This window comes from Paramacrobiotus metropolitanus, unplaced genomic scaffold (genome assembly GCF_019649055.1).
Source record: "Paramacrobiotus metropolitanus isolate TYO unplaced genomic scaffold, Prichtersi_v1.0 Parri_scaffold0000065, whole genome shotgun sequence".
NCBI classification, from domain to species: Eukaryota; Metazoa; Tardigrada; class Eutardigrada; order Parachela; family Macrobiotidae; genus Paramacrobiotus; species Paramacrobiotus metropolitanus.
In genome coordinates this window covers 381,414-395,690 of record NW_026570285.1, presented here as the reverse complement: position 1 = coordinate 395,690, position 14,277 = coordinate 381,414, and the positions used below count along the sequence as shown (strand labels likewise).

General features: G+C 39.9%; 1 protein-coding gene and 1 long non-coding RNA gene across 2 annotated transcripts; one reads left to right on the top strand and one right to left on the bottom strand.

The window, feature by feature from the left end:
* Positions 1-623: 623 nt before the first annotated feature.
* On the top strand, positions 624-1,245 carry LOC129594023 (kelch-like protein diablo; the record flags this gene model as incomplete). Its single annotated transcript, XM_055490567.1, has 3 exons — positions 624-901; positions 1,023-1,097; positions 1,181-1,245. Coding segments are annotated over exons 1-3 (318 nt in total), but the record flags the coding sequence as incomplete, so codon positions are not given.
* Positions 1,246-5,569: 4,324 nt separating this feature from the next.
* On the bottom strand, positions 5,570-12,978 carry LOC129593971 (uncharacterized). Its single transcript, XR_008691145.1, has 2 exons — positions 12,284-12,978; positions 5,570-7,596 (listed from the first exon to the last, which is right to left on the bottom strand). It is a non-coding gene; the product is annotated as an uncharacterized LOC129593971 (long non-coding RNA).
* Between the last annotated feature and the right edge of the window lie 1,299 nt (positions 12,979-14,277).

Genomic DNA, 14,277 nt, shown 5'->3' with positions numbered 1-14,277 from the left:
GCCTGCGACATTGCCAAGCCGGTATTATTAGCGAGGTATCAGGAAAAGGCGCGGATGCTGTTCTGTGTGATCAACCTCGCCAATCATATGGTAAAATGTGGGGCTAGTTTGTATTACTTTATGCCATAACATTATCGCCTACTCAGATGTTTCTTACTTTTTGACACTATATTATACCGGTTATATTGTACGTACAGCCGCATCGCAGCTTTATACCGGGTAGTTGCTTTCCTATGGGCAGATTATCTCACAAGTGTACAACGGAATAATGTTTCAGATTTGGTAGACATAATTGTCTTCGTTGGCGGATTTGATCGCGACCGGAAGATTCTGGACACTGCAGTTGTATTTATTCCATCACTGTCTGCATTCGGTTCTCTTCAGAAGATGACATCTCGTGTTTTCGACTGTGGTGTGGTGGCACTGAAAGATGGTTCGATTTTCGTATGCGGTGGAACGACAGCGTTTATTCCCATGCAGACTACTTCGCGAGTCATCTGTTATGATCCACTTCGTAGTGTGTGGGAGGACGCTGCGCATATGCAAGTTCCACGTACTAATTTTTGCTTGGCTGTGTTGGGTGATGACATCTACGTTGCTGGCGGTTATAATCACATAAACGGTGTTCATGCAGTGTTACGATCTCTAGAACGTTATGATTCCCAAACACAAGTGTGGAGCGGAGAAAGCGATATACCGGCCGCGTGTGGTTATGGATTTAGCATGTGTGCTGCTAAGGATCGCATTTACTTGTTTGGTGGATCTGTCAACGATAAAGCTACAAGTGTTGCTTTTTCCTATAATCCAGCAAGTCAGGCATGGGAAAAGTTGGCTGATATGCCCACTGCTCGAACCGCGAGTTTCGCATGCGTTAGTTCCGATGGACTGATTTATGTTATCGGTACGTTTGTTTAATAAGCATTTTGCTCGATTTTTTTACACTAATTTTGCATTAGCTTTGGTTGCTGTCTATGATGCGGTCATGTTTTTGAATCTGTTTACGGTGCTCTGCGATTATTTAGGTGGGATGGCCAATTCCATGCCCTTGAACTGCGTGGAAGTTTACGATGCTGATTCCGGCACCTGGATCAAGAAAAGTGGGTTGTTGATATTACAGTATCGGCGCGATTTGTTATTTCAATAGCGATATGTGAATGTGCGATTCATTTTTAAAATTCAGGTGGAATGATCGTTAAACGCTGGGATGCTGGATGTGGATATTCGGATGGGAAGATTTACGTCTTCGGTGGTTCCACTAACAGGGAATTTGAGGATTCTTTAGAATGGTATGACGCAGAAAAAAATAAATGGACCATGCACGAACGTCGCTTGCCAAAAGCCGTCCACGGATTCGGTTGCACGGTGGGGAGGATGAAAAAGGTGGCGCTGCCTGTGGCATTTTTATGCATAAATTTCTGTTTGCAGTTTTTCTGTTTTGTAGTGCATGCTTTGGCATTGCTGTCGAATTCCGTTGGATAGGACAAAAAGGTCAACCATCAAGTCGCTATGTATCCAGGAGCATCAATTATGTGTTGCTAACGTTTGTGTTAACTGTTACTTTCTGATAAAGCGAGATGATCAGTTTACTTAAGTCGTTGAGTGCGCGAACGCGAAGACTAGGGTAATTGGATTAGTTTTCGAACTCGGGCCAGCTGTTCTACAATAACAGTACATACTGTATATGTATGTTGTCCTATTACTTCAGCAGAATTTGATGCATGTACAGCTGGCACCGTGCTCGGCTTCCAGAATGCTTTGGCGCCGTAACATTTATTTTTTATTGAATATGCCCTTAAATAAACAGCGAAATTTCTACTGCCATCAGCAAATACAAGACTGAACCATGGCCGTGTGGGAACTTACTGGAAAGCATGACGTGGTCGTTTACTTGAGTTCCAAGTCAAAGTCTTACGTATCGAGGTAGCAGTGATCCCCAAAAAGTGCGATACTTAATTCAGAGCTGTTCGCAGAGGGTAGGCCTCGATGAATGGCATGCGATGGCTCGGTGATTCTATGAACTAGTGAAGAGATGCTAACATCAGGAAAATTCTTGTGTGCGATACAGTCATAAATATCGCTTTCTGGGCCTTAGGTGAATGTCCATACAAAAGCTTCCGCCGCCAATGGTCAGCCCTACATAGCGAGCGGCCAACTCCGCCCCTGCAATAAACAAATTCCAGTGCTTATAATCTTCCACATAATTTTACGTGACAATACGTATTACACCAATGGTTGGTTACAATTCTGTATTTTACTTTCACGAAATTTTTCAACGAAATGCAGCGTTTGCATTGTTACTTCCAACGGTAAAACTTCACCGTACGTATTACTAGTTTGGACTCGTGATGCCGTAGTAATAGTTTGCTAATGCGAAACGCTCGTACTATTACGATGTACATAACTTTCGAAATTGTATCCATATCACATAATTCAGTTACAAAATCTGTACTACGTGATATTTGATTAGAATACGCGCATAAAACATTTACATAATTATAGCTGCAATAGAAAATAACGGTTGGCGAATATTTGTGCACATATGTACTAACTACCAACTCATCGTCACTACCAAGTACTTACTATAATGGCTGAGATGACTAGAGTGGCCGAGCTAAAGTAAGTATGTGTTTGTACATACAACACATTTCGATGCTTGCATATTGCAAATCCGGCGCTGCGACAATATCGAGTGCGGTAATTTGTACGTAATCATGCTTGCATATTATAGTTATGCAAATCATCAGCCCAGCTACATAAAGACTGCTAACATTAAACATAGTTTAGAAGACAAATTGCTAAAACTCTATACGACATTGCTTACTGAGTTAAAACTTTATGGAGTCTGGCTATCCTTGTTAATTACAAATTTTATACACCAACTAAACAAAAACAGTTTTAACAGGCTATAACAAGAAAATTTCCTCTAATTTCTCATGATCCGGTATTGTGCCCATCACGCGCATTGCGTTTCCTCTTTGAATCTGTATGGAGATCCGCTGCCGGAAAAATTCCCTCGCCCGTGGTTGCCGGGTAGTGGCCGCGACGAGGTGTCCGATTTTATCCACTAGCTTCTTAGCTCCGCCGCCCAAAGGTCCGTATGTTTCGAAGGCAGCGGCGACAAAATTGTACCTTGGCTGAAGCCACGCATGTTTTGCGAGCTTTTTTGTTTCGGCTAGTCAAAACTTGAATAGGAGGGGCGAGGTAAAGGAAGAAACACTACCCGGGTAGTGTAGGAAAAACCACAATAGAACCGGGCCAGCGAGTCAGCGACCAACAGACAACATAATAACCCATTTAGTTTTCATCAACTTCAGAGCCTGGAGTGGCCGTGTTGTTTGTTCATTTGTTGCAACATTGATCCAATTTTAGTGGTCAGTACTGTAAATCATCGATTCTGTATTCCTGTTCGAGAGAAACCATCTGTAGCAATCAATTAAAACTTCGGTAAACTGGAAGCGAATAGCGCGAGGACGCTTAAACACCACCACTTCTTATAACCGTAGGTATGCTAAAAAGTCTTGACTAAACCATGACCTTTAGGCCACTTTTATATCTTACAGATACGTGTAACTAGCTAACCATGTTGCAATCATAAAAACACGATCCTAAACGGCTCATGTTCTTTAAAGTAATTCGGAAGACTATGTTGCAATATTCCTAGCGAAAGAAAAGACATATTCAACAATTTTACCTGTTTTATTAGAGAACGATTGACACCAATGAGCTGTTCGGCGATGAGCTCAACACTCTGGTGCCGTCGAATAAACATAAGATTCTCCATTTTGTCATCCACACTGTTATGGTATGCCAAGTTTTCCTCTCCTTTTCCGTGATGTTCTGAAGACCGGGTCGTGCACTGCATGCCACTGCCGAGAATGATAGGCACGTGGTTTTGTAACAACTGCAATAATTTTTCACTAATGCGGCTGAACAAAATGTCGGTCTGATTTTCCATGGTGCGCGAGATCCGTCCAATACTTGATTGTCACGATCTTAGTTTCTTTTAAAAGAGCAATGTTTCTAACATAGAAATTTTAAGTCAAACCAAGATTATCTTAAGAGTGAACTTTTTAGTAAATTATTTTGAAAAATTGGGTAGATTTCGAGAATGTCCTGGAAGCGGAAATTTGAATTTGCCCATTCCGAAATCGAAAATTACTGTTTTTCAGCTAAATAGGATAATTTATCTCAAGTTAGGGTTTCGGGAAGCGGGGTTGTTTCTTGTTTTTTGAATGTAAGGAACAGCAATATTCTATCACCCGTATTGGGCCAGTGAGCGGAATAACGAAAACTCCGCACGAGTATTTCTCGTGAAAACCGCATGTAGGGTTTTTGAAAGCAAATCTCTGACCAACGCTTTTAGAGGTGATCTGTTTCAATCTTTTTTCTGCAAGGGCGACATTAAAATGTTAAACTGACATTTTTTATTTCAACTTGTCATGCAGCCAAAAAAGTTTTGTAAATTTTTGGGAGCTAACAAAATTCTCTATCGAACGAGCCTAATTAGTTGACGGTGGGGCCACCGGCCCACGAGAAACAAACCAAAACGGTAGACCCACATTTTCTTCAGCCACCCGGGTAAAACCAACAGTTGCAACTGTTACATGTATTTTACTGTTTGCTATTGTCTCTCGTAATGTGAGCCGAAGTTCACCTTTAACTTAGGTGCAGGAATTAATAAACAGGTACCTGCTCTGAAGCTGCGTTACAGAAACCAAGATGACTGCGCAATAAAAGAGATAAACAGAAACCATACGATAAAGTAAAACCATGGGGCCGGCGACTTCTCGACGCAAACAAGGTATGGCCTTCTTGCGGCATCATTAATTTTTAAAATATCCAGATTTTCGTTTGACATTTTATTATTGCCACTGTTTCAACCCAGTATTTCCGGTTCACATAATCAGTTAAAAGTGATAATATTAACACAAGGACGCCTAGTGCAGTTGTCCAGAGTCGCCATTTTGGATCATCGAATTTAGCGAATCCGGCTTGTTGCATGTCAAAAAAGCTAAATTTTCTTGTGCCGTTTTTTACAGGTGAAGTAAAAGACAACTACGGTAAAAAACCAGCGCAGGGCGTTAGCACAGTTAGGAAAGTCAGGCAACCAGGAAGCCACGTCTACCTGGTTACTCCCACCCGGTGCAGTTCCAAAGGCCACCGTGTACCGAATAGCGGTCGACCGACAGAAATGTCACAAAGCCGGAAAGCAGAATACTATTGTTCAAAACCAAAGTGTACTGTACTAGCCACTTCGATAAAGAGATTCTGCGCTTCATGATGACGGGATTACGACAATTTGTAATCAAAAATTTTGAAAAGCGATTACGAATGAAAATATTTCGCGGTCGGTCGTATTATTCCTTGTGGATTTTTCTCTGCACTAAATAGGACGCCGAACGGTAAATTCGCGGTGGTATGGCTCTACTTACAATCTTACGTAGGGAAAATTAGAGAGTATACTGTTACATAATTTATGGCAAAGCAAAGTAATTAAAGGTCACGGCACGGCTAAACCGGCCGGTATGCTAACATATGATAATATGCATTAACGGTAACAGAAAGGCAATGCGAGGCAGGGAATTGTTATTAGGAAAGAAATCAGGTAGAAGTACGAAGTGTACTGTCGGAAGTGGTACTGAATGCATGCATCCGTGTATGAATGTCGTTAGAAGTAAAGAACATCAGTATATGTAGGTAAACAAGTAGAAAAGAATAATATCAGATAGCACGGGCGAGCATATCGCTCAAATGAATCAGTAAACAGAAGCAACATCATAAAAGTGAATCAGAGCTGTCGCTCAATTATCTGTATAAAAATCATTACGTGACACTTCTCTCCGTGTGAAAGGACTGTCCGCAGTCCATAATTACTATAAGAAAAGCAGAAAAGCGAGTCAACCAGCAATACGATTAAGCAGCTGTTTTTATGCTTTGAAATTTCCGAAACAAATTTATTGTACATCGAATTATAATATGGAAATAATAGTTATGCTCGATACAGTTGGAAGAAATACAGATACAACAGCGTAATAATTTGAATTTTATTTTTGGAAACCTTTTGAGGAAAACCGGTTCGAACCAAATTTTCATTTTATAAATGTTTTGGATTTTAAATTCCCTGACTCATTTTCATAACAAATGCGGTTCTGTCGATGATATCATTCGGTCGCACTTGAACTTGAACTTTGATCCGCGGTTAACCATACACCAAAACCACAACAGAACACCGTATTCAAGCAAATAAATAGACATCTCACTTTCTGAGGCAAAATTGATACCAAAAATCTAATTTATAGATATTAAGTCACTGGTTTTAAACATTGTTCGTTCGCTTTTCTAAACACACGCCTCTTTTCCCCTTTTTTAATGCAACTTCAGTGCATTCAGTCTACGATGCTAAACTCGTGTCTGACTGGTAATTTTGCGTCTTCTGCGATCGAGTCGCGCGTGTACGATCCTTTACGTAATTCTGTTCTGTTTTTTTTTTCACAGCAATTTTCAGTGCTGTTGCTGACAGGTTTTGGTCAGAGACATTACAGCCAAATTTATGCTGTTGCAGACAAGTTTTTTTTTGTTTTTTTTTCGCAGAGACTTCACAGCAGATGGTATTGCTGTTTCAGACAGGTTTTTGTACATCGATTCTAGACTGGAGTGGGTTAATCGTGAGGCCTGTGAGCAATTTTGATTCGCGTAGACACTGTGCAAACCAACTGCTGCACCAGAATATTCGTAAATTATTTGAATTTCAAAATTAAATTTTGCCTAAGAAAAGTTTGATTTCCATCTATATACAAAAATACTATGCTCTAACCATGGTTGTAATGCAGGGCAATCGATATGAGCACTCGGTCACCTCTTCAAGGCTGTAATAACTGATAAAATGCGGCGACCTAAAGCTTCAGTTAGCGAACCTGATGTAACTGGGTTCCCGGGGATAGAACCGAGTTTATCTGCAAGAACTTTTTTTAAATTTCGAATAAAATCTCACTATTGTCGAAAGAACTTTCCAAACCAGTATCTTTTGATAAATTTTCTCCTAGAAAAAAGCGATCTTTTATATTGGGAAAATTTAATACTATGATCCTGACGATTTTAAACCTGCCTATATATAATGCAAGAACCTGACAATTTAATTAAAAAGAACAAAATCGACAAAAAATTAATTACGCAAAGTAGACAAACAATCAAAATAAAATAGAATATTTTTGAAATTTTGGGATAATATTTTTTGAAATTTTAATTCATTTGCTGGCTGACTATACATGAGCGGCAAAACGAGCGACCATATTGAGCTGTTGGTTGACGGTCCTCCGTTATCAAAGGGCCCAGCGTCCATAGCAGTACGGAAACAACGTAAAGAGACGAAAAGGTCGGGGAACACGTGTGGAATCCAAACGGTATCCGTCCATCCACAGTCGTGCATAATTGGTCCAACGCGAGAAACGATTCGGTCAGATGTAGGGAGTTCACGGGTGTGTCCGCGCAGGAAATAGTGTGTTGATCCAAGCCTAATTGAGCCGGTCGGCTTACATCAGGCTTGTGGATTACAAGGTGGTGCAGGCCCAAAGGAGGCTGAACACAGAACGCATTTGCCTGGAATGACACTTACAAGCGCTAACTAAAAAAACGAATTCACGGCTCAACTCTGCTTCCGTAAATAGAATGCCGTTCTCATTTTTACGGCCTTTTGTATAATTTTCACAAACACAGATGGAGCGTTACACTTTCGGCAATTTTTGATAGCTGTTATGATTCGCAATAAAATTTTCCATGGCAATATCTATATATTCAGTCATAAATGAAAAGTTCGAAATAAAATTTTTTTTTGTTTGGAATCAATGTAAATCTCAGTCTGCGCAGTCCTAAAATTTACCAAGAGCCATTTTGAAAGGAAACGAAACTCAGTTCAGCAAGTTGCGAGAAAATAAATACATCTGGCACAATCCGCCGTTATGATCATGCAAATTTTTTTTAAATTCCCAACAAGGGTCATTTTTGAACAACTTCATTTGCTAACACTTTTGTCTCGAGCGTATAATTTTTATATCATCTTATAATAACGGGCCTATGAGGGTTCAGGTCTGCGGGCGGGCTGCAGTAATTTCGGAGGCTTTTCAAAAACATTGCGTTTCGCGGAACACCAATGCTGCAGAAAACATTTAACGAACATATACAAATACCATCCTGGAAAAGAAATAACCATTCGAAAGAGTACAAATAAAAGCAATAAAATATAGTTTTTCAAACACGCAATTATCAGGAATATCGGACAATCAAAAACGCATTACTCATTGAGTTCCGAGATTAGAATCCTTTTATTGGCTCTTTCAACCTTACATAAACCAATCTGAGTTTAAGAAAACTCTTCAGTTTCGGGCTGTCAAAATTCCAAATTAAACACATTATGCGTAGACGCTACTCGCACTTTATCACTACACAGGGGATTCACTAAGATTCTGCCAACTTTTACTGCGGTCCATGGTATAGCTTCGCCGGTCTGAGTATACTCTTTTCAACTAAACAAACATTAACTTGACTCCGAGGCTTTTGCCTTTGAATAAATGTAACAAATCATTATTTTACCGGCTGGGTCACTACGCTCTCCGGACGAGTCTATAGTTCTTCCCTAGGTGATACTAAAGTTTTAAAAAGAACGTGCACTTTCTTTTTAAACACTAAGTCAACATTTTTGTTAACCACGTATTCACCTGATGATTCGCTGCTATACGTCACCTACAGCGCAACGGTCTATAGCTTTTAATTAATGTTTATTTTAAATCAATGCAAATTCTAGTCTGCAGTTCTAGAGCTAACAATGATTTATTTTGTTGCATATCAGAAACGTTAATCCAGACTCGCACTCTGGTAGTTTTCAACTATGCGAATAAAGTATGTACATTGGGCACAACGTTCGTCCAATCTGTCACCTTGACCTACTAGTTGTGTCTATCCAGTGCCGTCGCTTTGCGGAGTCATTTATTCTCTGGCCAGTTCAACAATAAAAATTCCAAAAACACAAAAAGAAACACGTGCATTAAACCAAAATAAAATATCAAAAACATATTTCCTCAAAATAAATTTTCAAAAACATAAAAAGCACACGTGCATTGCTTCAGATAATTCATTCGCCGATGTGCTTCTTCCTGGATAGATAATTATTGCAGAATCTAGTACGTCGCTTTTATCCCTTCCCCTCTTTGACAAAAAACTTCATACAGTAAGTTTAAAAACCAGTTGTACGTTAGGTCGGATCCGTCAATGATTTGAGCCAAACATTTTAGGAAATCAAATGATAAGTGATTAAAAGTGGATAAAAGGTTACGAAGTTAAAGAGCTAAAACAAAACGGTTATTTTTTTACTACATTTTAGACGGTCATAACATTCCTACAAAACGATGCGCTAAACGCATATCCACATGCAGTATTAAGGCAGGACAGTAATATTTGGAAAACGGAAAAGTCTCATAAACATTTTTTTAGTGTTTCGTAAATAATCCAATAGAACTTGGCATATATACAAGCATATATACGAGGGTTGTTAGTTATGTTGTGTCATTCATATTTTATTTATTTCTGGATTCATACAATTATTATATTATTTTCTTATTACTATTAATAAACTCTTAAGGCATCGTTTTCATCTATTGCCAAATTTGCAAATATGCTACACAAAAGTTGTAAAATTTTTAAGCGATGGCGCCTTGGAAATTTCCTTTAATTTTGTTATTTTTTGTTATCTCATTTCTCTGCAACGAATCTTTCCGATTCGGAAAAATTTTGAATCTGTGCAGGATCAAGCTTATCGATTATTTAGGTTACAGGAATATCCGAACTAGGGATTAAGAGTAATAATTTTTTTAATATTTAAGAGACTTTTGGTTTGGGTCCGTCGTGGTGCCAATTCCACCAGTCGACCAACTCCCGCCTCCATTTTTTTGCGTTTTCTCAAAGAAAGTTGCCAAGGTATTTGCAGACGACTGTAAACGGTTGATAGTTATTTCCGACTGAAAAGGCTTCTGCGAATAATTTCATTGCTGCGAGGCGCATCAACATAAACGTTTCTTCGAATGATTTTTGGCTCTTGGTCTCCCGCTCCATTGACAAAACCCTGTTCTGTTCTGCTGCTTCCACCAAGTATGGCGCTAAGCAAATCAGGATCTGTCGTGAGTGTAGTCTTAGGTTTAATGGCTAAATGAAAGAAGTTTGGCTTTCCTAAGGAGCATTAAATGCAAAAGCACCAGTAACCACTAAGCAGCGTAAGTGGTGCCCCACGGTACTCCGCCTTGCCAAAAATCAGATCCACGCGCAATACAGAATCTGTTACTGGGGATCTGGTCTATGCTTCCCTGTCCATCCATCGGACAAATACATTTGGGGATCGGTGTCTGCCAAGCTCAACAGAATGGCATGCTGTTTTAGGTTCCTCAACAAACAGACTGTTCCGATCTCCTCTCGCCATCCCTTGTTAAAATTCCAGAATTCCAGAATTAATTGCGAATTAAATTTGGTGCGAGTGAGTCGTGCTCTGACTCACGCTGACTGCCACCGAGAGCGGCCATTGACTCGGCCATTAACCTACTATTACAGTTATGATATGCTCTACTTTTTAAAAATTATTTCATATTTTTAGTTTCATAACTAATATACGCACGACAGAACATAACTAACAACCCTCGTACAACAGCCTCATTAATATCAGGGTGGCTGTCCCGGTGCACTTGCCGAACGGGACGGTGATCTGGCTTGCGTGGCCGAATGCTCACCGCTTGCCGACTGTTGACGTGCACCACCAATGTTAGTAGTGTTACGTTTACCCTTTTCAACAGGCCTGTAATTACGGCTATTTAGGTTTAAGTAACACACGGAATAAAGGTGACCAACCTTGTGGCAGTAGTTACAAGCACGGCTTTCGCGTTTACGTTTGGGCTTGGACGGCGCATTAAGCTGATTTAAAAGAGAACTGCACTCATTCAAAAGTTTGTTAACTTTGGCAACCACTGATAACAAAGCCGGAGTTTTAATAACTGTTACAGGCCCTAGTACATCGACGACCGGGCTACATGGAACCAAGTCCTTGAGGAGTTCGTGCTTCATGACTGCAACTGAATGCCGACGTGTAAAAAGGTTTCCTGAAGATTTCATGGCCAACAAAAATGACTCAACCAAGCTTTGACCTGCTTCTCCTGACTGGACAGTGGGAGGGTGTTTGCCAGTTCTTTTGGGCTGATTCATTTCAGTAAAGCTGCAGATTTAACAACCAAGAAAAAAAACGTTGAGTAATAAGGTTCGGCAAGTCTGATTAATGAGATAGATTGGAGATTATTTTAGGAACGGCCAGGAACGTTGAACCAAGTTCGGTAAGGGATTGGTCACAAAAGGGTATTAGTCAAAAAAGAACACTATCATCAAATCAGTAATCAGTAAACAAGTCCGATAATCTCTGAAAATTTCCAACAATGAGAGAAAGTGCAATTGGGTTCGGCAGTTCCAAATTTTGGGTAGGGCATAGCCCCAGCATGCAAACGTTTACTGACTCAACGAGTCAAAATAAGATAAGATCAAGGCACAAATCGATAAACAACAAAAGTAAAGTATATTATTTTCCGAAAACAAAGGTCACCAAAAACATCAGAAACGAACTATTTATCTTGCTTACGAATTATCAAATTTCATAAGCAGAGAACTGGTAGTTCGATTGTCCAACAGAAATATCGTAACCGACACATGCTGTCAAGTATAGATTGTTGTAATATGGAGCTATCGCTTTTCCGAAGCACTGATGCGGCATCGATGTAAATTTAATCCATTCAGCGTTCATTAAAAAATTCGTAAGGTGAAATTGCTTTAAACAACAAAACAGCAGAGAAACAACGGAGAGTGGTTACGCAGAAATTTTTTTTTATTAAGAAGCAGGATCAGTAAACAGTATTCTTAGATTCGAAAACAGCTCGGTCGTGCGTATTCAGAAAATGTGCGTTAATCTGAAAGCATCATAAACATTTTTTAGTTCCACTTTTTTTGACAGCAAAGTGAGGCGGAAATTTTTCAGATCATAAAAGCGCGCAGTTTATCGAAAGCAATGCAGATTTTAAATGAAAGTAAATCTTTACGAACAGAACTAACAGTGGATGCACAAATATCATACATCGTATACGTACAGTCTTTTTCGAGAGACATTTTAATAAAACCCAAGCACTGACGTAACAATAAAGTAATGGAAATATTGCACTAAGATTTTTGTCATTAGATTTTTAAAATGGCAACTGTCAAGGATACTCACGACGTAACATGTTAAGCTGGTATTGCTAACGACAAAATCGGAAAGCGCGCGCGGAAAGCAGTTCCCGGTGCAATACGGCTTGCTGGCGCTAGGAAAATTACGCTGCTCGAATGCGGCACAGAAGTAACGGCAGTGGCAGCGGCAGCCGCTGTGAAGGGATGATGGTATCGTCGTATTAAAGCATCGTGCATCAAGAAAAGGAAACAATAATACAAATAATAACTGACAGCTGAAGTAACCGACAGGTACTTCTCAGTCGTCGGACCAGTTTGTTACATAATTTATGGCAGAGCAAAGTAATTAAAGGTCACGGCACGGCTAAACCGGCCGGTATGCTAACATATGATAATATGCATTAACGGTAACAGAAAGGCAATGCGAGGCAGGGAATTGTTATTAGGAAAGAAATCAGGTAGAAGTACGAAGTGTACTGTCGGAAGTGGTACTGAATGCATGCATCCGTGTATGAATGTCGTTAGAAGTAAAGAACAGCAGTATATGTAGGTAAACAAGTAGAAAAGAATAATATCAGATAGCACGGGCGAGCATATCGCTCAAATGAATCAGTAAACAGAAGCAACATCATAAAAGTGAATCAGAGCTGTCGCTCAATTATCTGTATAAAAATCATTACGTGACAATACTGCTCTTCTAAAGATATCCTTGCAAAACTGCATACCTATTATGATAATATATTAGAATCTCAGAGTTGTGTTTGCCTTGGTATGCTAAAATCCCTTGAGAATAACCATTCACTGATACACTGAAACTCACTCTCACTGGAGTAAAGTATAAATGCAGGACGTCCGCGCGGCCAAGATTACGTACAGTCGTACAGTACTTATAGTCACGTGAAAACCGGTGATGACTCTTGTGAGTATGAGTACAGAGTATGAGCGATCACATATTCTTGCCCTATCTAGCCAGTCTAGACTTTGGCAGGTACAAAGTAGCTTTTGGCGCCAGTGGGCAGTCAGGCCGCTCACGCTGGAGAGAGAAGATCCGGCTCGAGGAAACAATGCGGGTCATGATTGTAACAATATTCTTGTAATCGATATCATAATAATCGACTGACGTACAGAGAGACTGCAATTCGGACTTCGGAGTATTTCTGGCGCTTTAAATCATGCGACGAAGTTTTCCATCCAGGCAGCTGAATCACCGACCGCCTTCAAGATTTAAGGCTGCAAATTTTAATATTCAGTTTACGCGTTTAAGTTTATAAGCTTGAAGTGCGCAGTTAGTTTTGACTGCTGCCATTTTCCCTCCGTGCTGGGATTTGGAAAAAATTCTTATTAGATTTTGCGATTTGTTGCTTTGATACTGTCAGTGTACCGCACCTCGATTAATGCCAATAAATTACTTGTATTACCGTAGCACGCAATGCCGATCCGATCAGTTCAAGGGATCTACTGGTCTCGACCGAGATTTCGTCCTCTTGCACGCAAATCGCAGCACAGCAATCCGCATCGCAAGAATTCTTGTTTTATCTTGCGACGCGGTGGAAACAGCAATAGAGTAGTGGATACTCTGGCTGAAGATAAACTGTTGAGCGGAACAGTTTGCAACATCACCAGCGCTGAGCTGTTTATTGATTTTGGCGGAGCAACGTCGCGTGTGGATAAATGTAGCCGCCTGGTCCCGTTCAGAAGCATCTACCTCCGCCGGAATCAGAACTTATTATTCGATAAAGGTCAAGCTGACATGCTGTACGCGCGTTCAATAGGCACGTATTAATTTAGACATAGGAGTTGAGATCTGAAGTCGCTTTACTGAGTATACTGCACCATTACACTTTTGTTTACAAAATAAGAGCAAACCAATACGTAATTATAGCAAAATTAAGAGTTGAGATTGTACTTAGCTTTTCAGTACAAACATCAGCCATAAGAAAATGGTGAATGTGTTATTACCAAGTAATCACTAAACAAGGCTGTATTATTACTAAACAACCAACAAGACTGTTTTGTTTTCAGTAATAAGTAACTACTTAA